General features: G+C 40.9%; 1 protein-coding gene across 1 annotated transcript; it reads right to left on the reverse strand.

Annotated features, from left to right (window-relative positions):
• Positions 1-6,705: 6,705 nt before the first annotated feature.
• On the reverse strand, positions 6,706-16,655 carry ugt8 (UDP glycosyltransferase 8; the record flags this gene model as incomplete). Its single annotated transcript, XM_079220029.1, has 5 exons — positions 6,706-7,087; positions 7,361-7,580; positions 8,547-8,623; positions 12,487-12,629; positions 15,825-16,655. The coding sequence occupies 5 exons, from the start codon at positions 16,653-16,655 to the stop codon at positions 6,706-6,708; spliced, it is 1,653 nt and encodes a 550-aa protein (XP_079076155.1).
• Between the last annotated feature and the right edge of the window lie 6,855 nt (positions 16,656-23,510).

Genomic DNA, 23,510 nt, shown 5'->3' on the forward strand with positions numbered 1-23,510 from the left:
GTGGAGGTTAGATTTCTATCATGCTATCATCCAAACCCCCTCCTTCACTATCTTTCCATCTCACGACAGGCCTCTCTCTCTGCTACTGTCTGAGATCAGCAGCGGGGCAAAGGGCTCAGATAATATTAGTGATATGTTTATGGGTATTTACACACACATACACATACATAGAGAGGGGACTATTTGGATTGTGTTGGCTAAAGTAAGTAGGCATTGGAGGTTTAGCAAGGGCACCAGTGGGTGTTGTAATTCTAATGAAGCATGGCATTGACTTTATGTTTATTTAGTGCTTATTTATTGTTTACTTAGTCACAATACCTCTCTGCTGTGTCCCTGCAGCGACACAGCTATAATTCACTCCCATAATTAAATATCTGGCTGAAAACTCAAAAGCCTGATTTTCTCCAATTGAATTCCCAATTCCTCACAGATACGCTGCATCAGCTTACAGACTCACTGAGGCCCTGGGTTGGACGCTTTTTGGAGGAAAGGAACGAAAGTGCATATTGGGAGAGAGAGGAGAGGATGGAAAAGGAAGTGGGAAAGGAATTGCAAGGGGTAGGGGGGTGGAGGGAAGTTGAGATGAGGGATGGGAATTCAGGCAGGAGCAGAAAGTAAATTAGACAGAGAGAATTGGATCAGAGAGAAGCTGAAAGATGTAGATTGGTGTGCCAGGACAACATTTGGCCAACTCTCTCTTTCTGGCTGTTGTCCAGGCACTTAGAGATGGGTGACACACACTGGCATCTGTCTCGTTGTGTCAGTGAATCATGTGTGTGTGTGTGTGTGTGTGTGTGTGTGTGTGTGTGTGTGTGTGTGTGTGTGTGTGTGTGTGTGTGTGTGTGTGTGTGTGTGTGTGTGTGTGTGTGTGGTCACTGGAGTTTAGAGATTACCTTGAGAAGAGAGGCCAAACTGTCAACAGCTGTTGACATACAAACCGTATGACATTGATTTATTTTTTGATTCTAGCTTAATTCCCCATCCTCACCCCTTAACTTACACACACAGAGTTATAAGTCAGTATGATTGATATAAAAGCTGTCATTCTCTCTCCCTTGCTGTCAGGCTTCTCTTATCTCTATGGTGACGCAGTGACAGGGTTTCATCTATCCCAAACGCCCTGACGCACACACACACACACACACACACGCACACACACACACACACACACACACACACACACACACACACACACACACAGATATAGTACACATGCTTGCAAACACACACATGCATATACATGCACATGTAACATACAGGTATGAACATAATGCACACACATATGGACTGCATGCACAAATATAGAGCACATGCCAATTATATTTGCTCGCTGCAATTATTTATTACCTCTATGTGTCTCTTTTTGACTTCGTCTTATCTTTGAAGCTGCCGAAGGGACACTGTTTCTCTACACGGATCATTTAACTTTGATTTGATCTCTCTCTCCTTCTCACACACACACACACACACACACACACACACACACACACACACACACACACACACACACACACCATGTTAAGGCCTCTGATGTTTGAGCTGAATTCTATCAAGGCTTCCACCAGGGTACATCTGTCATGCTGGGACAAGAGATTCTAAGGGGGATTTAATCAGAGTTACAGCTGAATATATGTCCTGGGCCAGAATGACGATGGCAGCCCGCTTCCACATAAGACATTTCAGGAAGCCACACACACACACACACACACACACACACACACACACACACACACACACACACACACACACACTAGATATAGCAAGATGTTTGCAACATAACTCAGAGCTTCTTAAAGTTGAAACTTTAGTCAACAGTTCCATCAGTTGTTGGTTGAGGAAGAGAAAAAATATGCTGGAAGACAGAGAGAAGGGGAGAGAAGCATGAGGTGACCGGAGAAGTTGATTATGGATTACCACCACCCTCTACTGGACATATAGGGAACATGCAGAATATTTTCTCCTATTTTTTCCTTCTTTGCACTTACTCACACACACATCTCATGGTACTAGTTACACTGACCGTCAAGCAGAAGCAGCCCTCGGTTGTATTGATTCCAACCCTTCAGAACATGAAACACTCGACCGATCCTTCCTCTATTTCTACCTCTCACTGGACTTCGAAAAGAGCAAAGGAAGTCAATGAAAGATAAAGAGTGAAAGAGGACTAAAGAGGAGCCGTTTGCAGAGTCTTTCACAGGCTGATGACGATGAGTCCTCTCATTACGTGCACAGAGACTGTCTACGTGTTCCTTTTGTCCTTATCTTGAGGTTGACAAGGCAACACGCAGCTCAGTGCTTTTCAAATATTTTTAGCTTTAAGAGCAAAGTACGTACTGCACATACTGCAGCACCTCACTCTGATGTAATAAGACCAGCCAAATCCCAAAATACATGTTAGGATTTGGGCTATTTTTGTTCCAAGAGAACAAGGCTGTTTCTCACTTGGTTTCACAGCAACTCAATTTAAATGTGACAATATGAAATTTAAAGTGTAAGGACATTCAAAGAGATGCATCAGGTCAATCTCACTTGAGAGGGAAATGAGATTATTTTCCTCTGTGCAATGATCTCACCAGTTTAACAGAAGTTCCATTACATTCTTTTTTCATTTTCATCACTTTGTTCATTACATATACAGTCAAGGTCAGTTTAGCTCTGGGTTGATGTAGTGGTGGGAAAGTCTTCCAGTCCTCTCAAATAAGTTGCAGAGAAATATAATATGCTTCTGGGAATATTATAGGTATGGCCCTTAGTATATGAACAAGATGAATAAACACTGAGGGAAGGGTATGGCTCATTTATGCAAATACAAGCTAAGAAAACAATTTAAAAACTGGCACACACCCTTAGGTGTCACGCTAACTCAGACACAACCACGCACAAGCTCGGTCCAACGTCCGTGGTGCAAACGTGCAATCCCTACTATATCCCTTCAGCCTTACTCTCACATGAAGACTGTGGATGTCTGTGTGCAAATTAGAGCACACCCTGTTGTCAAACTATTGGCAAATCCATCATTTAGATATTGTGCAAAGAGGGATGACTCTCACTCCATACAGTAAGCCCACTTAGTCCCTCACAAAGGGGTTAATTGCTCCTGATGATTGTTCGTTGAGGTGGAGAGGAAAGGTAGATAATAGGCACTTACAAGGTCTGAAGAGGGAGGGGTGGCCGAGAATGAATGGAGGATGTCATGAATGATGCCCACTGTGCTTTCTGAGGTATCATATTCCTCATCAGCAGAGGCCCGCCCTCCATTTCTTCCCCCCTTCCTGTCTCAGTTAACAGAACAGTGCCTGATTTGGCCACCAGTGACAACAAAAGAAAACAACTTCAAGAATGTAAATTAAACATACCTGCAGATGCTTTTGACTGTGTGTGTGTGTGTGTGTGTGTGTGTGTGTGTGTGTGTGTGTGTGTGTGTGTGTGTGTGTGTGTGTGTGTGTGTGCCCCTGCAGCCGCTGTGAATAATTAACAGGGCCAGTGAGCGAGGCCGGGTACCAGGCTGGGTGTTTTGTTACCCTGGCCTCACTCAGCACGAGCATACAGCATTAGATAACCCTATCTATCTGCCCGGCTTGCGTGCATGCGTCTGTGCAGTTGGCAACTTTAGATGATTCTAACATTTGATACCTACAAAACCTCTTTGCTGCCTGGTAACAATTCCCGACAGAAAGCCTATACATCCCCTATCAAACTGAGACTGACAGAATCACCTGCTGTAATCCACATCCGCCTTGTCAGGTCTCAGAAAACAGAGGCATATGCACTAGTCTGTTCAATATTGCTGTGCAGTGGCACTGATAACATGGAACAATCAATTATTAATTAGGAGAAGCAAGATAATTAGACATACTTAAGTACAGTACTTTACAATACACCTTTTTCTCAGCTTTTTCATCAATCTTAAATGTATATCTAAAAAATAAAGACAACCAATGTAACATTAACACTTTATGAGAAAAAAAGTTTCAATCATCTCTGCAAACAAAATATGTAATTTTTATTCAGCATTAGTGCTTTGTTTACATTGTTCTATTTACAACATGAACACACATGACGGGAAAATTGAGAACTTTATGTATTTTTTAAATCAAAGTAAAATGAAGGCTTAAAAGAATAAACGTGAGTGAGTGGAGACATCTAATATTTAAGGAGGAGGAGGAAGAAGAAAGACGACAAGGAATAGAATGACAGCAGAATACACCAAGAAATCAAGAGTAACACAAAGAGGTGGACAAATGGAACAAGCAAGTGCACTATTCAAGACAGAACAAAGAAAACTTCAAGCTGATGAAATGCAAACATCACAAGAACAGAGACACACCAGGCTGCAGAATCAGTGCAGACACGAGAGAGGAGTTAAGGACGAGCGTTGGTTGACATTTAACTATGTGGGCTACACATTAATAAAAAAATATGTATCTTCACAATTTATTTTTCCTCTCCAGACCCTGTTCATGGCTTGTATGGCACCTGCAGGCCCACCTGCCATACCCAACAGCTGAACTTGTTATGGAGGATGATGACAATGAGGATGTTTCAAGTAGACTCGTCTGTTCTCAGCAGGGCTGCGTGAGGCTATGCAGGTGTAATTGTAGCTCACAGAGTCAGGAAGATCATGAAGGATTTCTTAATTATCATACAGGATTGGTGAACATACATGGATGTTAGGTCTTCAACAACTTTTGATAGGTTAAGTGATATCATTTACTCTGTTTCGTTCAAATACATTGCTTAATTGTCCGCTTGTGAGGCATTAGTAATTGGTAAACAATGTGTTTGCTAGAATGCCAATTGTGGTTGCAATTTGAAACTTTAAAACAGTCGATGTCTGGACTGTGCTGCTAGTACAATGGTGGAAAATGCAGTAAGTGTGGCCTGGTGGTTTGACGAATTGCCCAACAGGAAGTCTCATGTTCATGAGATTTTTCTGTCCTGTATACCCTTCTGAAATGTCCATTAGCAAGATACCGAATCCCTACAAACTCCAAAGATACTCTTCCAGCTCGCCCTGTACTTTGATCTCCTCGACGGGGGTTCAAGAAAAGAGAATTGCGCTGCGGGGATCAGTGTCACTCACTGTAGAAGTAGTGAGGTTCACCTCGGTTGTTGGAGCTAAGTCACTCTCTCACCCTCCTCACACCCTTCCTCCATCTGCATTAAGAATTAACAGACACAGCGGTCGAGAAACATGACTCTCAGTGGGCCAAAACAAACCTCATTTACCTTGGTTCATCCATACACTCTGACACTCCGTATTCAAGCATACTGCATAAACAAATATTTGCATTATAAAAGGCCCCATACAGATCAATCATTCACATTCAAAGTTAATATAATTACAGAAGGTTGACCTAGTTTGTCCATGAACTTCAATAGCAAAATCTAACAGACTTAAACTTGAGAGGCGCTAAATGGATTTATTCCTGATCTGTGTAATTTAAAACTAGGATTTGCAACATACAGTATGTCAGAAACTATCCATCAAATGAATCATAGAGAAATGTACAAAGTAATGTGGAGCACTAAAAATGGCAATCAAGTCATGAATCCTAATTAATAAATAGACAACGGAAATGGGACTGACAAAGCAAGTAATCATAAATCAATAATTCTCTGACTCATCACTGATCACCTGACTGGAGGAGCGTGAGCACATGTCTGATCTGGCTCTGCCTATTCACAGTATTCTCAGAAGTAAATTATATATCTTTTGACAATAACATGATAAACCTGTTCACACTAATAAGCCAAATAGCCTCTCCACCCAAACAAACTGTCAGTCCAGAGACAATGGGACTACTGCACAGCCAAACGCTGTCACAGTATGCCACTACCATGTGAAAAGAGGAAAATCCAAAATATGTTTTAACACAGATTATTTTGAAAGCAAGACCACCATGAATACTGTGGATAATGCAGCTGCTGTGCAAAATTGTAATGACTGCAGCTGCCAGTCTTTGTTTTGTTTGTTTCACCAAAATGAAGCACATAATCTTTTGCAAATGTTAGCTTAGAGGAAGGAGTGTTCATCTGCCAGAATTCATCACACCATAGATACATACAATAAATTAAAAATAGATAAGTTACAAAGGTTCATCATTAAAATGAGTACAGTAATAAATAGATTGGTCCTCTGTTTACAGTTTACCAGACATTTGCTGAAGCAGAATTTTCAGTTAAAAACATTAAATCCTAACTATTTAAAAGTTATCCATTGGTTTTCTTGTTTTGTTCTGAGGACGAGGGGTTGGCGCTCAGGATTTCCCCTCTTCAGCATCCTTTAACTGGTAAGAAAGGCAGCAAGAACATGTAGGAAAGACGCCGCACATGAAGAAACAATGTCCTCCCAATGTGTCTTCCCTGTGTTTCATCCTCAGTGACTTTTCAATTTGGTGTTGTATTGCAGTACCTGCTTTTGTTAGAGTTTTCATTAAATTCGCCTCAGTGCACACATACACATACACCCACAAACACACACACACACACACACAGATTTTGAGCACCCGATGCCTTGCTCTGTCCCCACACGATGCATGGTGTATCCTCCTACAGCCTCTTGCTCGCTCAGAGTAGCAGTTGCCTCCCGACACAGACCTAAGAACAGCTTTCTCTCAGAGCTTTTTATGAAACCACTAAACCAAACCTAGAGCTGAGTCCTTGGGGCAACTTCTTCCTCGTCCCTCTTGGCCATTCAAAACATTAATTAATCTTCTTCTCGTTTTTCAGAGAGCCATTGCGTTTGTGTTTCCCATTGGTCATGCTCTCGCTGTGGCAATGTCCATTGGCCGTGTTCCCGTCATCCCTGGTGCCGTCGCCTCCTCTGCTCTGGTCCCCGGCCTTCCCTCTCAGCAATCGAACCAACCGTCGCAGGGCAAAGACGGTCAGAGCCAAGGCCGCCCCTACAGTAAAAATCACATCCAGCAGGAAGTACTGGTAGGGGGACACCTCATATACAGCAGAGCGCAGGTGGCTGGCACCGTTGTGACGTAGAACATAACTGATCCAGTACACGGCCCTGGTCACCGGATGGCCAGGCTGGTCTTTGTGAATGTTGGAGAGAGTAAGCGCTTGCTGGCGGTACCTTGGTAGGGAGAGGCAGATGTTGGAAACAAGAATGTAAAAACAAGGATATGAAGAGACGAAGGACACAAGCTTTTATGGGAAATCTTTCAACATGTTCAAGGAGGACACATACTCATGAAAGCACCATATGAAAGGGAGATTAAGTTGGTGAACATTCCGCGTGTGCCATGAAGTCACAGAGTGGTGATTCCAGATATGTTCACCAGATGGCACTGATGAACAACTACACTAATGTACAAAGCTTTCATGTGTGACAGGTTAGAAATCTAACCTTGTGTCTTTGATGACGCTGGTCAGGGCTGTGTAGAGGTCTTCTTCGGTCATGTACTTCCAGTGTAGCATGATACCCATACCTTTGGCTGCCACACGAGTCATGGTGTCATAGTGGTCTCCAAACAGGGGCACACCTACCACCGGCACCCCGTGATACATGGCCTCGTATATGCTGTTCAGGCCACCGTGGCTCAGGAAGGCCCTTGTGTTGGCATGGCCTAGATGACAGGAGGGACGGGGGTGTTATTTTGCATGTTAGGTGTTGTGTTCATTCGTCATTTTTTGACAGGGTGCTTATTTTGCTGTAATATTTAGAGTGTATACAGTACATCCCATAACTGCTTCACGCAGCAGTATTTCACTGTTGCTCCCCACTTTGTGAATATGGGACCGTTAGAGGAAAACAGACGGTGTGTGTGTGTGTGTGTGTGTGTGTGTGTGTGTGTGTGTGTGTGTGTGTGTGCGTGTGTGTGTGTGTGTTCAACAGTATAATTAACAAAATACACCAGTCAGTATTTTTATGAGGGGAGACATGCACAGTATGATTTACTGAAGTTTGAAAGTTGGGTAACGTTCGGATCAAAAGATAATCACAGACTTCAATTATAATCAGTTTCTTTCCTCTTAAAAGATAAAGACAGTTGGAGGACATGCTTCAGTAAGACAAGCCCACATATGTTAGTATATTTGGAAGGAGATGGAGATTTATTCAATAAAATAAAAGTTGAATTTGTCATTTGGCCAGCAACATAAATGCACTTTTGTGCAATGGAGTAATAGTAAATATATGTGTTATGGTTTTGTGGTGAACTCTCTATCTAAAATCACTTTTACTGAGCAACCAGAAGGCCAGACAGGCATAACGTCTGTATGTTCCAGGTTGGCTAATCATTGTGCTATTACACCACTGCAGAACACAATGCTAGCTGAATGTTGTTGTCTTGCTAAATCCTGACATGCATAAACATGGCACATGTGGCTTTCACACTAGTAGGTATGGGAGGATCCCACACACACAAAACAAAAGTCCACCATACCATCAATTGGACCCTTCTTGTGTAAAAATGCCAATAATAAGTTGTGTTAAAATGTGCCTTGAACCAGACAAACACATTTCAATTTAAATGGTGCAATAGAAGATGAAGAGCACACTACAGTGTGTGGTGTCCTCCAAATGTACTCACCTAATAGGTCATTCTGCGGCATCCAATCAACAAGCTTGGTATTGTTGCCAAGGTTACTGGGCGGAACTCCAGAGAATCTAAGGAAGGAAAAAGTAAATAATGATAAGATAGTTTAGCTCACCTTTTAGTAGATTATGATGTCATCATAGTGTATGAACAAAGAGAAAACCTCTGCGTCACTAATCACACAGTATTTAATATTCAGTTAATATTTGTCAGATATGTGCAAATGTTATATCTACTCTTTAAATACCTTTGTTGGAGGAGTATATCTAAGTTAATGAGTGTTTTGCTAAAATAACACTTTGACATTCTAGATAATACACTTATTTGCTCTCTTGCCAAGAGTGAAAAGAGAAGAATGATACCACTCTCAAGTAAACATGACTCTTAAGTCATATAAATATGAAGCAGTTTGCCGAGCACACAGACTGGTGGAGTGGGAAACAGCAAGCCTGGATCTGTCCAAAGGTAACACAACTACACAACAGCACAACTCACCAATCAACACGCTATAAATCATGTGTTTAATCTGCACAAAAACAGAAGTATAACAATGACATTTTACAGTTTTACAGGGGGTTATGGACCAGACTATTTCCTGTCCGAGGTCATTAACTTTTAGGAGTCTCCGCTGGTTGCCTGACAGCCTCATGGTCACCACTAAACTCTCAATAATGTTGGGCTAGCTTGTGCATTTTATTCCTCACTTTTGTGTTTTGTGGACTGTATTTATATTTCTACTAGATACATACTATGTTTTACTTTGTAAAGGTACTTTATGTTGATCTTTTAATGGTGATACCTCTTCTTGGCATGAGGGACATGCATAGTGAGGGCAGAGGATGTATAGTATGAATAGGGAATACAATAGATAATGTATACAGAAGGCTAGATAAATTATTTGAGTCTGTCATTTACATTATGCAGAAAGTGAACAAGGGGGAATTCAATGTTGATTTATTTTTTCCAAAACAAAAAGCAAAAAGCAGAAGGGCCTCGCTTGTTCACCCAGACATTTAGATTTGGACCCTTTGTCTTCTACGGGGGGTGGTGAATGTGTACAGCATTGTGTGTATGTCTGTTGGTGTGTGTGGTTGTGTGTGCGGAAGCATTTTCCAACAAATCCAGCACACAACACATATGCATGCTACATTACGACCCCCATCTCTGTCTCCTTCTCTCCCTCACCCATCATCTCTTTTTCTCTCTTCAACAAAGCCCCAATTCACTGTCCTTCCAATCAAAGCCTACATTCACACAGCAAATTATCAATGACACGATTCATTTGGCATGGTCCCTGTCCCTCTCATCAGCCCTCTTCCTTTTTCCATTTGGAAGGGCCACGAAGAAGCCAGATGACCATTCAATGTCACATACAAAGTTTTGAGGCTATTACATCACCAACATGGGGAGCATCATTGTCAGTACTTGAGATTCGACTTTGTCATTGTATACAGTAAAATTACAAATTATCACACATTATTGCTTCAGCACTCCTCATTACAAAACAAAGTACGCTTTGCCCATGTTTTGCTCAAACCAAGGATTCTGCCCAGTTTCAGCTCGATGTGTTTCCAACCCCACACAATATATCACATAGTGAATTTCTGTTGTTGAACTCTGCTCCGAGCATGCCACAGTAGACTTCTTGTTTTACCCCAGGTGCAGACAACCAAGGAAGAAAAGCAGTCACATAGTTGAAGTACTCCTGTGTTATTGACGGCATGAGGGGTCAAAATGTCCGCATGAGGCTTCACTAAATACATATAAATACTATGGGAACAATTCAAGCGGGTGTCTATTTAGCTTTGGTTATCTAAAAGGGGTCACACTCAACCTGAGCTTGACTTTTCTCGCTCTTAGCTCTCCAGAGATTGATGGATAGTCTAGTTGCTCAACAGACTCACTACCTATTTCTAAAGTCAATCTGTGGCATCTCTGTATCCTTTACAATACATCAACTTTAAAATCATCTGATGCCAGACCATGGATGGCATTGTAGGTAATTCATAAAATGTTTAAATGTATTCTAAATATAATGGGTGAACAGCACAGTGATGATAAACGTGGAGTGGTACGACAGGATCTCCTAGATTCAGTTAAATTACAATTTTGAGACTGAGTGGGAGTTTAAATGGATTAAAAGAGCAACAGTAGTCCAATGGTGGTAATATAAAGCATGTATGTCATTACAATTGAACCTGTATTTTTTTTTATGATTCTTGGTTGATAAAAACAAACGTTGATGATATTTATTGTATGCTGCTCAAAGGAAAAGTAGCTATCAAAAGTTACCCTAAGATCTTACAGACTTAATATTTCTTAGCATTCTCACTGATATCCTCACACTGTCAATTAATTGTTTACTTTGAACATGCATACATACACTTTTTGCAGTTGATTACTTGTCATGTGTGGGTTCTATAAATATAATTTTAGTAAACTACTGCATTGATTTGCATATTATCTTTAAAAAAAGTAATGGTTACAATGTATTATCTGAAAAAAAAAAGAGGACCCATTGTCAACAAGATTCTAATTTCAGTGAACCATCTGCATTGAGCCAATAAAATCATACACTTCAGAGCGGCATTACTTAGGATAATGCTAAAAACTAGAGCTGAAATGAAAGAATTCTTTTTTTCTTAAAAACTAACTGGAATCAAATTACTATATTCCTAATAAAACTACAAACATGTTAAAACAGTCTGGACCAGGCTGACCTAATTATTATATTGACCATGCGGTCAGTTATGGCCTCATTGTAAATTGTGCAGTGTGTTTGTACAACATCTGCACACAGGTGCCTGGTCAAACATTAGCCCAGCTACACCATATACCTATAAAGGAGTCCGGTTTGGGAGCCGCGGGCATGTACGAGCATCAAGGCTTTGCTCCTGTGGTCTATGTTTGTAAAGCACCAGTTGGACAGTTGCAGAATAGATTGACCTATATAAACAAATTCCATTGTCTCATAAAGATTATGCAACCTCGAGCCAGTCTACTTGAATGTCCTATTCCTTAGTCATCTATGGGATAAAAATGACACAGAAACAATGTGAATGTGGTCAATGAATCACAAACTCTAAAATATTCCAAGATAAGAGTTAAGGATTAACAGGTTCATGGATGGAATGTTAAACCCCTTGCTGTTCTCATATTCATCCCTCCTTAATCCCCCTCTTATATTGTGTGTTCTCCTGCTCAGGTTAGTGAATCATTCTGTGTAAATGATTACAAAAAATAAGATTTGAATGTGATCTTTCGCGCTGGGCAAGCACTATCGTCTTCTATAATTCTGTGAAGGACCTCTTGTTAATATTTCATCCTGACCTGAAGAGTTTTATTTTCCCCATCACAGACATATTTGGCTGCAGCAAAGTGACCCACAATGTCATGTTGTCAAGCCGCTGTAGCTAACAGTAGCACCTACCACATAACATGAGCATGGAGGTATTTGTCTGCATGTTTGTGAGACACTGAACCGTGTGTTTCACCATGTTTGTGACTTTGCTGAATTGAATCAAATACTAAGGTCTTTCCATCATTAAAACGTGAAGCCTTCCTCGTTGGATACTGTCAAATTTTCCTGAGAGGAGAACAAAGTATCTGAGAGTTCAGGTTTGAATACTAAATGCTGCTTTCTCTACTAGACGACCTCAGATAATACTGTGAAGCAACTGTGAGGTGGGAATATGGACTTCGGTCTGAAGAGACTGTCACAGGGGAACAACATGTTGCCTTTGTTTTACGATGTGGCAATGAACAGAAGTAGTTGCTGATTATGGAGTCCATGTAAAACAATGAATTACATTTCTGCCACCCAGAGCCATGTGCTGAGTGGAGTCAGAAACTTAAAACTCACTAGAAAATCTGGTTTCACATGTTGTCCCAGTGACAGCTGTGTCCAGGATGAGTGACCAAACAGATACTTTACCTCCAGACGACACGCTGGGGCAGCCTGGCGAGGGCTCCTGCCAGTTTGTGAGCAATGTCATGGGAAAGGTACTTGACCCCCGCTCCAAACGACACGACTACAAAGCCATGCTCCGCTGTGTCATTCACCCACGCCTCAAAATCCTGTGGAGATATAATAGAAAGACAATGAGAGAGACAATTAGTTTCTTTGTCCATGAAAAAAGGTTAATAATGATACAATGCTAACACTACTATGCCAAGTGTTTTCTTCCTGTTTATACCAGCAGTCCCTTATTTCATAATTGATTCATTCATGTGTATTTTGCAAGAATTTAAATGGCCAAAACTGGAGATACAATGTGATCATTGCGATGTAACAGCTGAGCTCCAGCTCAGATTATTTTTAATGCATTAAATATAAATATCTCACATCAATAAAAGATCAACTTTGAATATTGTTTTTGTGGTCTTTATCACTTTTTCAAGTTTTGGTTTATTTCACGTGTTCATTATTATTTACAGGTTAACAGATAAATATGAGATGGCATGAACATAAATGGACTTTGCAAAGAATGATATAGAACACTTAAAAGCAAGGTAGGTGGGAACCTCCCAGACTATGAACCATAGTGCAATCTCTAGTTATCATATTGCAGCTGGTAACATTATTTCTATAAGAACATACAGAAGAAATGTTTGCAGTAGAAGTTAATCAAGCCAGACAGACAATGTCTAATGCATGAGGCTGTTTAATATATTTAAGTTAATGCCTCAGAACTGCAACTCAGGATATGCTGACCTTGCTTTTTGCAATTTGGTGCAATTTGTTGCATTATATATCCTCATTTCATATTACAATGTTAATGAACGTTGATAGTCCTTAAAGTAACTCATCATAATGGACCCATATCATTTCCTAATAATTTTACATCTACATAGCCTTATTTCATCACACAGCATCTGCAAGGCACCAATGGTTCCAAAGTCCTTACATTCAGATAATAGACTAGAGAGCATACCAATAAAATCCCTGGTATTTTTGGTCAACCTATATTCCTAATTGTATAGTAATAACTTCATTATAAAAGATAAGTAGCATATTTGTGGAAGAGATCACCATTTTTCTCCAAGCACTCACACAAACTGCACGTGCATTACGTTGATAAATCAATTAATATACAACCATACCAATATACAAAGTCTATTGTGGGGACAGCTATAAAATATATTTGATTGTTTCTGTGGGGAAACGTGTCTTGAACTCGCAGCACTGCTGATTACCATTTACAAAATACCATAAAACTATACAAAAGTCAATTGAGAAGCGTTTTATCAGATGCATGTTGTCCATCCTACACATTAACAAAGTCCTTTGGAGTCCTTTAAGGACACTAAATCACGGCAAAGTATTTCCTCCTGTCCCCTCGGGGCTATCTATCCACTAGACAGTTCAATTTGTCATTTGTAAAGTGAAGAGATATCGGAGTGTCTGATGCCAACTTAATATAATGTTGAAAGGAATTTCTTTATCAGCGCTCAAAGAAAGCTCAACTACAGCGTGACTCACTAGAATCAGCCCAGATACTTTTGGTAATCCACAAACCTCACTGAGAACTATTTTATTTTTTCCAACTATTTTCTGCAGAAGAAATTACATCCTCCTCCTCCTCGGGCCCTATTCCTATTCTAGGTTTTCCTCAAAAGGAGCTAACCACATTACTGCATAAACCAGCCTCTGGGAAGAGAAGACGTATGGTCTGACAGTGGGTGATCAGGGAGCAGCCATGTTGGAGGGATCAAACTGGAGGACAAGGAGAGGGAGGGAGGCTCACGGTCCAGCTGCGGCAGCTAAGGCTGGCCCTGGCACGGGGCAACATCAGGGACAGACTGGGCTCTGTGTCCCTACAACGCAGCCACAGTGACCCCTTAAAAGAGTCTTAGTGTCTCCAGAGCTCTGCCAGGAACAATGGCCTCGTTCTCCCTCCGCTTCCATTATAACTCCCTCCACACAACACAGCACAATGCTTCCTATTTCCCGATTGGCCGGAGTGGCATTCCAAAACCCCCCGCAGTGGATACCGATGGCCCGCGCGCTCTCGGCCACCGAACGCCGGACTAACCCCCCGTCACCGCCCGCCTCTGCTCTCCATGACTCCCCTCCCTCTCTGCTCAAAATCCACCGCTTCCATTCAACCCAAACCCATTCTCACCCCAGCATCGTCTATGAAGGATCGCTTTGTAGTGGGATTGATAATAGCAGTTACCAATGATAAGGGGAGACAATGGGGGCATGCAAGGATAGATACCAAAAAAGACTGAATCTCAGTCTGACTTTTAAGACAGGAGAAGGGAGATAATACCAAGAGTGTAGGTGTAGTTTCTGTTTGTAAACTGACAATGAACTTCATCAGACAAAGCTTCATGAGTGAGAAAAGTGGGAACTTCATTCAAACCATAAACCTAAATTTCCTTTTCAATGGGATGTAAGAGATAAGAGCTACCACTACGTTTCTCCCCAAAAGCTCTTTTTGTCACATTAATCACAATTAATAGCAACTGCTGATTAAAAATTGAAAGATGTATGCACAATAAGAAAAACAAGGTAAAGAACAAGCTCCTCCTGTGGCTTTAATAGTAAATCCCTGGAAATCCTTTTGGGCGCACACAACACACACATACTGAAAAAAGGCAGAGCCCGAAATGTCCATAGTGTATAAGTGGACTCCTGCTAATGGTCGAATAAAAAAAACACATTTGTAAATGCTGAAGCATAACAATATGGCTCCCCATTCTGTACGAAAACCGTATTTTGCATAATATTATCGTCAAACTCTTTTGCCATTAGTTAGCCATTGTATTGCAGTACTTTTGTCATGAATGCCAGAGAAGCCATAGTGATCCCTACAAGCACTAAAACCACTGACCAAATAGTAGTGCTTGGCGATATTACAATATACAGTTTGCTAAATAAAGTGAGATGATATTAATTTGCTGATGATATCAGAATTTGCCATCATATGGTTATTACTGGGATAACCATCGTTCACCTTTTCTCTGGGTATATTAGGCCATTGTGGGAAAGGTAAAACTGATTTATGACCACATTAGATGTTATATGATGTTTGAAGTACCTTTATGTTGATGGATTTGCCAAAAACAGACATTGCTGTCTCGTTATTTTATCCTTCAAAAGCGTCTTACTTGATTTGCCATTGATGATGTGATATAACATGAACTCAAAGTGAAATAAGCCCTCTTGTTCATGAGAGCACACAACCACCACACAAAACCATGTTGTCTGCCTTTGCCAATCTCACCATGTGCTTGCCAGGTGCATGTGTGTCTCACAGTACTGACCTGTGGCAGTGGGTTGGGGGGCTTGGTGAGGATGCCTCCTATGTACACCACATGTGGCAGGGTGGGCCTGGGGAACTCCAGAGCCATGTCAGTGCATAGCATCCACAGCTGGCTGCCCTGCACCAAGTCCGCCATGGCCACTTGAGGCTTCACTCCATGTTTCTTCATAATCCGGTCATACTTGGGCAATGCAATATAGCGGACTCCGAAGCGCTGCACCAGGTAAACAGCTGTGTTGGCGATCCTCTGGACCAGAGACATGTGGTCTGTGAGCAATGAGTTGAATTCAGGTACGTATGAAAGCGGGGCCGGGGCGCCCGCCTCTGCAGGGTACCACAGGCCTGTGCTGAACACGGCATATTTCACACCCAAGATATGAGCGATCACAAAACCACACATCTCATTAGGGTCCACCAGCAGCAGGTCAAACTTGGCCTCCTTGAGGCGGGTCATCACCTCAACACTGCCGACAACGGCGTCACAGTTCTGGGAGTAGTGGTCAAGAATGTCAAACAGTTCCAGAAACGTCAGGCGGCCTGAGAAGATGTTGCTGACTTTGGACTGGAGGAAATTGTCAGCCGTGGTGCTGTTAAAGATCCCTGGGTAGCGCTGCAAGTGGTAGTTAGGGGAGGGGGGCACCCCACGGCCCTCTGAAATTAGAAAATGGGTCTCATGGCCCTCCTGTTGCAGAGCCGTGGCCAGCGTCTTGAAGATGTACAGGTGGGATTCAAACATGATGGGTGGGACCACGATCACTTTAGCGGCCCATGATGCATTGGGACTCCAAGGGAGGAGGCCAAGGAGAAGTAGTAGTGTCGAGGGTAGTAGCATGGCTGAAATTATAGAGGGAAAAAAACATAACAACTTCAATTTTGCCAACTTAATACAAATAATATCAATGCTGCTCATCAGGTAGAAACATCGAGATTATTTTTGAGTTTTAAATTGTATCATACAATTAATACAGAGAATTATTTCAGCAAATGGGGCCAAATGCTATTTTAGCTTACATCTTCAATACAGAATCACAGGTCAGAAAGGTGCCGAAACAGCTTTGTATAGTTTGTCATCTTGCACCTCATTCTGGCTCACCATTTATCAGTCACCAAGATAGGAGAAAATCCTACAATATGTGCATCAAACTTCAATACTGGATACTAACGAAATATTGTCCTCATCCTCAATTGGGGTTCAATTCAGTAATATTGAGAGATTACAACTTCTCAGTATCCGTGTGGGTACATTTGTTTGATCCTAAATAGTTTACCTTTCCTAAACGACCTTTGCCTCTCTTTCTCTGTAGGATCCCCCCTTTCCCCACCCCTCATCCCTGCTCACTCTACAGTGTGGGTAGCACCAACGTCATTCTAAACCTCTGGCCACTCTCTTCACCAACACAAACACAAAGAGCCATTATCGTGCCCCCATGTCATAGCCTGTGCCCTATATGCCTACACTCTTCCTCTCACTTGGATTAATCATCGACACTGGAGAACCTCTTTATGGAGAGACATGAATTATCCAGGATTTTCTCAATCTACAATGACTAAGCCATGTGCCCCTTTCACTGGGTGTTACACCTAAAGAAATGTGTCGACCATTGGGGGGGAAATATTTCAATGAAACTCCATGAGCAAAAGTGTCATTGTAACTTTGGCCCATGACGTTGGTGTTGTAAAATAAGTTGTGTAAATGATTCACTACAGACATAACACACATACATAATTTATATTGACATATTAGTCCACTATCTCCTTTCAAATCTTTCTTTTTAGGGCATTGGAGATATCATACATCTACCGGTATTCAAATCTGCTGTTCCAGATTATCAGTTCATGACTTCAGATGCCGCCGAAAGAAGCAGATTTACAGATGTACAAGGGCTTTACAAGCATCTTGCACAATTGCATTGAATGTGATCAGCCTTAAAATGCGCTACACCTAATAAAATAAATATGATGGGGGAGGTCATTGGTTTAAATCTAAATTGAGTGTTCCTTGTGTGGAGTTTATAGGTGCTTGCTTTTGCATGGATTTCTTTCCACAGACTAAAGACAGAAAATTAAGGAAATGGGACTTTTTAAACTGCCTGTAGGTGTGGATTTGATTCTACGTCTGTATGTTTCAGACTAGAAACCTGGACAGCGCGTAACCTGTCTCTTGTCCAGTGTGTTCTGCAAGAGCCTGCAGCCCCCGTCCATCCTGAACTGTGAGCATTTTCTCCTGTCAGACCCATAAAGATACCTCTCACATCAGCCTTTATCATCAGATGATGAATATCTTTTTACGATATGTCAGAATCTATATCAAATGGCTCGGCCCACATTGTTTCCTCCACCTCCTGATAGCATCTTAACAGGATTATAGAGTGCATCGGGCACCTGTCCACAATATGAAGAGTTTATCTCCGCAAACAACTAGGGCCTGGTAGGACGAGGACTCAAGGTGGCCACCCTTCTCCTTAGCATTGTCCTGAGGATATTGTTACAAACACTTCTCAGCCCAGACTGTTGACAGTAACTATAGAAACCAGCCGCTGTCTACCGCGAACTGTGATGCGTCATTACTTAAATTACAATTCACGATGGAGTCGGGTTACTCTGCACACAGGAGGGTTGAGGAAGTTATCTGAATTAAAAGGATTAAAAGGACACAAAATCATCAGGTAAAGATGAAGTGGAGATGAATAAGACACAAACATTAAAACAGCAAATAAACATATTTTAAAGTTTGTAAGGAATTTACTAGTGAGTAGTCTATTCATTCAAATATGAATATTTGCTTGTGCAAAGTGACCTGCAAAATATATTCATACTTTTGCAGGTCATAAGTTTTACCCAATACTCTGCGTCCACTATATTTTAACAGTTTGTTCCCCTTACTCTTCTTACTCTTCTCCTCTTCATCACAAAGAGGTATATGATTCATAATTAACATTGACATTGAGTGAGTCATATTGTGATTACATGATCATAATTATCAATTTTGACTTTGTGATTATCACCATATTTGTTACTGAACCGAAACAAAATAGTATGTTTCTTTCTACACATGTAAATCATTATTTCCAATGTAATGTATAACCATGGTACACAAGTAATTGCACTGAACATCAATTTGATTATTTTATATGATTATCCAAACATGTGTCCTATTGCGATATAGGTCTGTTTCTTTTACCATACTGGCCTGCTTTATAACGACACTTCAAACTACCTCACAGATGAGTTTACTGTGCAACACAGACTACCACTTAAGCCTCAATAATAAAAAAGAAATTGGAAATAATTGGAAACTCTGACCATATCTCTGCTAACATCTCAAATTAATTGCAGCTTTCAGTTGTGTGTTATTAAAAACCACACCAATTATAGCATGAAGCTCATTTCATCTATTAAGACTGGCACAAGAAGGTAATTATACAGTGATTATCACTCACTAATACCATAATCTGGACTAAAATTTTCTTGATTTAGCACAGCGGGACTAGCCGCCTTGCTGCTTCCACAGTGGGGGTTCATTAGCTCAATGCACCCTGTTGAGAGGGGAGAAGTGTCTTCCAAGAACTGATATGAAGTCAGACAAAAGTCAGTCCAAGCGGTTTTTGCCATATATCTTTCCAATGCAGCATAACTAACAGAGAAAAACAATCCAAGTGGGGTCCCTTGAAGACCATGATTACCAAGACCAGGTTACTAAGGCTTTAATTATTACAAAAACAATGAAAGAAAAACACTGACCAAATGGGTTCAGACATACAGTTCACTTGAGGTCAGATATGAGACAGTTTTGTAACCTTCCAAAAGCTGTAAAGTGTAATGAAATCATTAAATGTGTTGTGCAATAATGATCATAATGAAATGTGATAATGAAATCTAATAATGAATATGAGAATGAAATCTAAGATGCCAAAACATGAATTGGCCTGGTGACTTTATTTCCACACATCCCAGTGCATGCATGTGTGAAATGGCCCATTAGCTCAAAGTCTACGAACAGTTAAGGATAATATTGTGATATCTGTCAAAGAACAACTATGTCCTTAAATGTCTAACATGGAAGGTGAAGCCCAGAGCACTTTGTAGATAAGTTAAGCTAAGGTCAAAAGCCTTTAGATCTTTCATTTTGGTGAAAACTAAGTTAAAGTGGGAAGAATAAACACTTGACTTTCCCATGCCAAGGCACATGCGGAGCTGTTTATAATGACAACATAGTCTTTCTGCATGCCTTTATATCTTTAAGCAATATCAGCATTTGTTATAAAGTGTACATTGGATATGGATAAACGCCTACTTGTAAATATTATCTGAGAGGGCGACTCCTTATACTTATAGACTATGCAAATATGGCAAAATGGGCTTTCAGCCTTAATCAATTACCCAAATGACCTCAGTCAGTCAAATACAGTTTTCAATGTAACTGATCAAACTATTCAATCCCATTCCCTCACGTATCTCCTTTCTCATCTGTGCCACTTTTATTTAAATGCCACTGCTGCTGACTAACTGTACTCTTTCCTCTCTCTTTAATAATCTCACATTACATCCGACAAGAACCACCGACACAAAAAAACAGGTCTGACAGGCTCTGCCTTACCAAGAATCAACATTTATTATAGCTAATAGACATAACGCAAGGGGTTGAGACCCAGCAGCAAGGTACCTATCAACAGTACTTCATAACCATAAAGAAGCACTGGTGACTGGTTGTGAAATCTCCTTAAAATATATTCCACCCAGAGTGGAATGAAATGTATTATGAAATTAGAATTGACAATGTTTATACTTAAGTATCGCAGCCTATCTCAGTCTAGATGAGTTTATCCTTTTAAATCTCATAATAAAGTGTCCCTCTGGGTAAAGGCACACCTCATGACACACACACACACACACACACACACACACACACACACACACACAGTTTTAGTGTTCAAGCAACACCACTGAGAATGGAGGAGGCAAATTAATCAATTCATGAACATCCAAGTCATGCTGGTGTTGGCATATTTGTCTTTTTATCTGTTTAAACATCAGGTGACCGTGTTGGGTGCTACAGGCAGAACAAACAAACAAAAGATAAGCACTGCATTCTGGCCACATAGGTTTTTGAGTGTAGCACAACTCTAGTGCTCAGGTCAAATGGGATAACCTGCTGCACATTAGGGATTTACCATTAGGCTGTTGCCTCCTAACAGTTGTAACTGAATCATAAAGTGTAGAAAAGGTTACATCACAAACAAAACTCTTATGATAACTTGTAAAATGCCTTGTCAGCATGGCAAGGTGTCTGTGTTTCTTGACTTTGTTGTCTTTTCTGGGGTTTATACAGCCACGGAAATATCTCAGTACATGTGCCATAGGTGTAAAATCACATGGGTCTCACAAATACATCTAAAACCTGATAATCCAGAAAAGGAAATTAGCTTTTAGATTTTTATTATTTATTTATATTATGCGAAATATCAAAGTACAACTAAGAGTAAGATTACAATTGCGAAGATGTACATAATACCAGATCATTAGTGAATTCCCAAATGCATCAAGACAATGAAATAGAGCTAGTCAGCCCCGGGACGGGTAATTCGCGGAGGACCTGAACGCAGCAACCTACACCTGCATCTCAGGAGGTTTCGACCCTCGTGTCGCACCTTGGGCTTTCGGTAAAACAAACAAACAAACAGCAAAACAACACCGTAAAGTTGAACACCTGTCAACTTCTACAAGTACGAAATATTCTCGTCGCAACTTTAAGCGTGGAAGAGAAGAACGGAAGAACAAAAAAAGAAGAAGTGTCGTAAAGTCGCGTTGCAGGCTGAGGAGACGCTGCACCTGTTCGGCTCCCCGGCGTTGATCTTACCTTGTGGCTTGAACGTTGCTCGGGAGAGAGATGGGGTGGGAGTGAAGCTGCAGTTTTGCAAATGTTCTTAAACTCAATTAAAATAGTCGGAGAAGTATAACACACAAAAAACAGTGGCAAGAGAAAAGTGTCAGTAAAGTAAAATGGATACCCGGGTATCATAGACGGGCAGAAGGAACACCATTGAGCTCCCAGTGCCACTCAAAGGGGGCGGTGGGAGGCGGGGCTAGAGGTGAAGCGAGATGGAGACGAAGGGAGCGGCAGAGGGGAGAACACTGTAGTTGGTTGAGTAAAGCACAATAAGGGTGCGGAGTAATCAGCGTCTGGCAGGTGACTGAATCTGTGTTGTTACTGCCAACAGTTGGGATGATGTCGGCTTGAGGCCAAAGGTTAGTTTGGATTGATAAAGGAGGTGAAGGGTTTTTTAAACTTTGTTTGTCACATTTGGACTTCTATATAAACACATCTATATAAATTATTGTTTGTGTAAATTACAATGCATGAAATATGATAATTAATAAGGGATATTATTTTGAAGAATGTGTAATTGTATGCATATGAAGGTCACAACGTTTGCATCGTACGTGTGGATGCCAGGGTACTGTTATGTATTATGTATGTTAGGTATGTTACGTATTAGAAGGCAGTGTAGTTCTCTTGTTCGCCTGAGGTGGCGGCGCTGAACATTGACTTTTGAGATGATTGAATCTACTCTTTTTCTGGAGAAGAAGAAGAATAGTGCCCCTGAATAGAGTAGTGCCCCTGAATCTGTAAGCGAATGAATGAGTAAAAAGGCACGAAAAGGTGTGAAGTAATAGAACTAACCAATGGAAGCGCCTTATGTAGCTATGTGAATGTCTCGGTAAGTTGTATTGTTGTTGCAATAGGCTAAATATTCATATTCCACTGCTTTGTACCAAGGCACCTTTTATTTATGTTGGTTGTAATTGTACAGCTGCAATAACCTTTTTTTTTTCTTTGTGGGTTAACCTGTCTAATTATTTTTGGGAGATTAATTGATTCATTATGGAGCTTGCAAAATCTCTGCACCTGTCACAATTGCCCATGGTCACATCTTTACATTGCTTGTTTGGTTTGGAGTTTTAAAACTCAAAGATATTCAGTTTAATATCAGCGAAAAGAAGCAAACCTCCACATTTGAGAGACAGGAACCAGATAATATATTCCATTTGTAATTGATTGATATAATTATTTATCAATTTAAATACAAATGATGCCAATCACTAATTGATTGCTTGATTGATTCAGGTCAAATACTTGTTGTATAAATGGTTAATAACGTATATACGAATGCTTTATGGATCAGTTATAAATAGGGATGGGTATCGTTTGGGTTTTTTCCGATACCGGTGCTAAACCGATACTTTTAAAATGATACCGGTGCCTAAAAGATGCCTGAACCGATACTTTTTTATTGCCAAGGCAATTTTTTTTCTTCAAATTGAACAATATTATTAACTGTTTAAAGTATTCTATAGATATAAATAAATAAATACATACAAAATATGCTTCAAACTATCTGCAGCGATCTGTGTGCGCGCGCTGTGTGTGTGTGTGTGTGTGTGTGTGTGTGTGTGTGTGTGTGTGTGTGTGTGTGTGTGTGTGTGTGTGAGCGCTGGAAGCCCCGCCCCCTCGAGACCCGCTCTGCATGCAGGCAGACAGAGAGCAGAGCAGCGAGTGTGCTCTGATCCGCGCTATTTTAATAATCGTGTTTAGCGTGCGGGCACCGCGCTACCTTTTTAGTATCTATATACCGTGCAACTTTACAGAGTAGTGTAAAAAAAAGTATTTAAATCGGCTCAGGCACCG

This window comes from Taurulus bubalis (genome assembly GCF_910589615.1).
Source record: "Taurulus bubalis genome assembly, chromosome: 6".
Classification (NCBI taxonomy): domain Eukaryota; kingdom Metazoa; phylum Chordata; class Actinopteri; order Perciformes; family Cottidae; genus Taurulus; species Taurulus bubalis.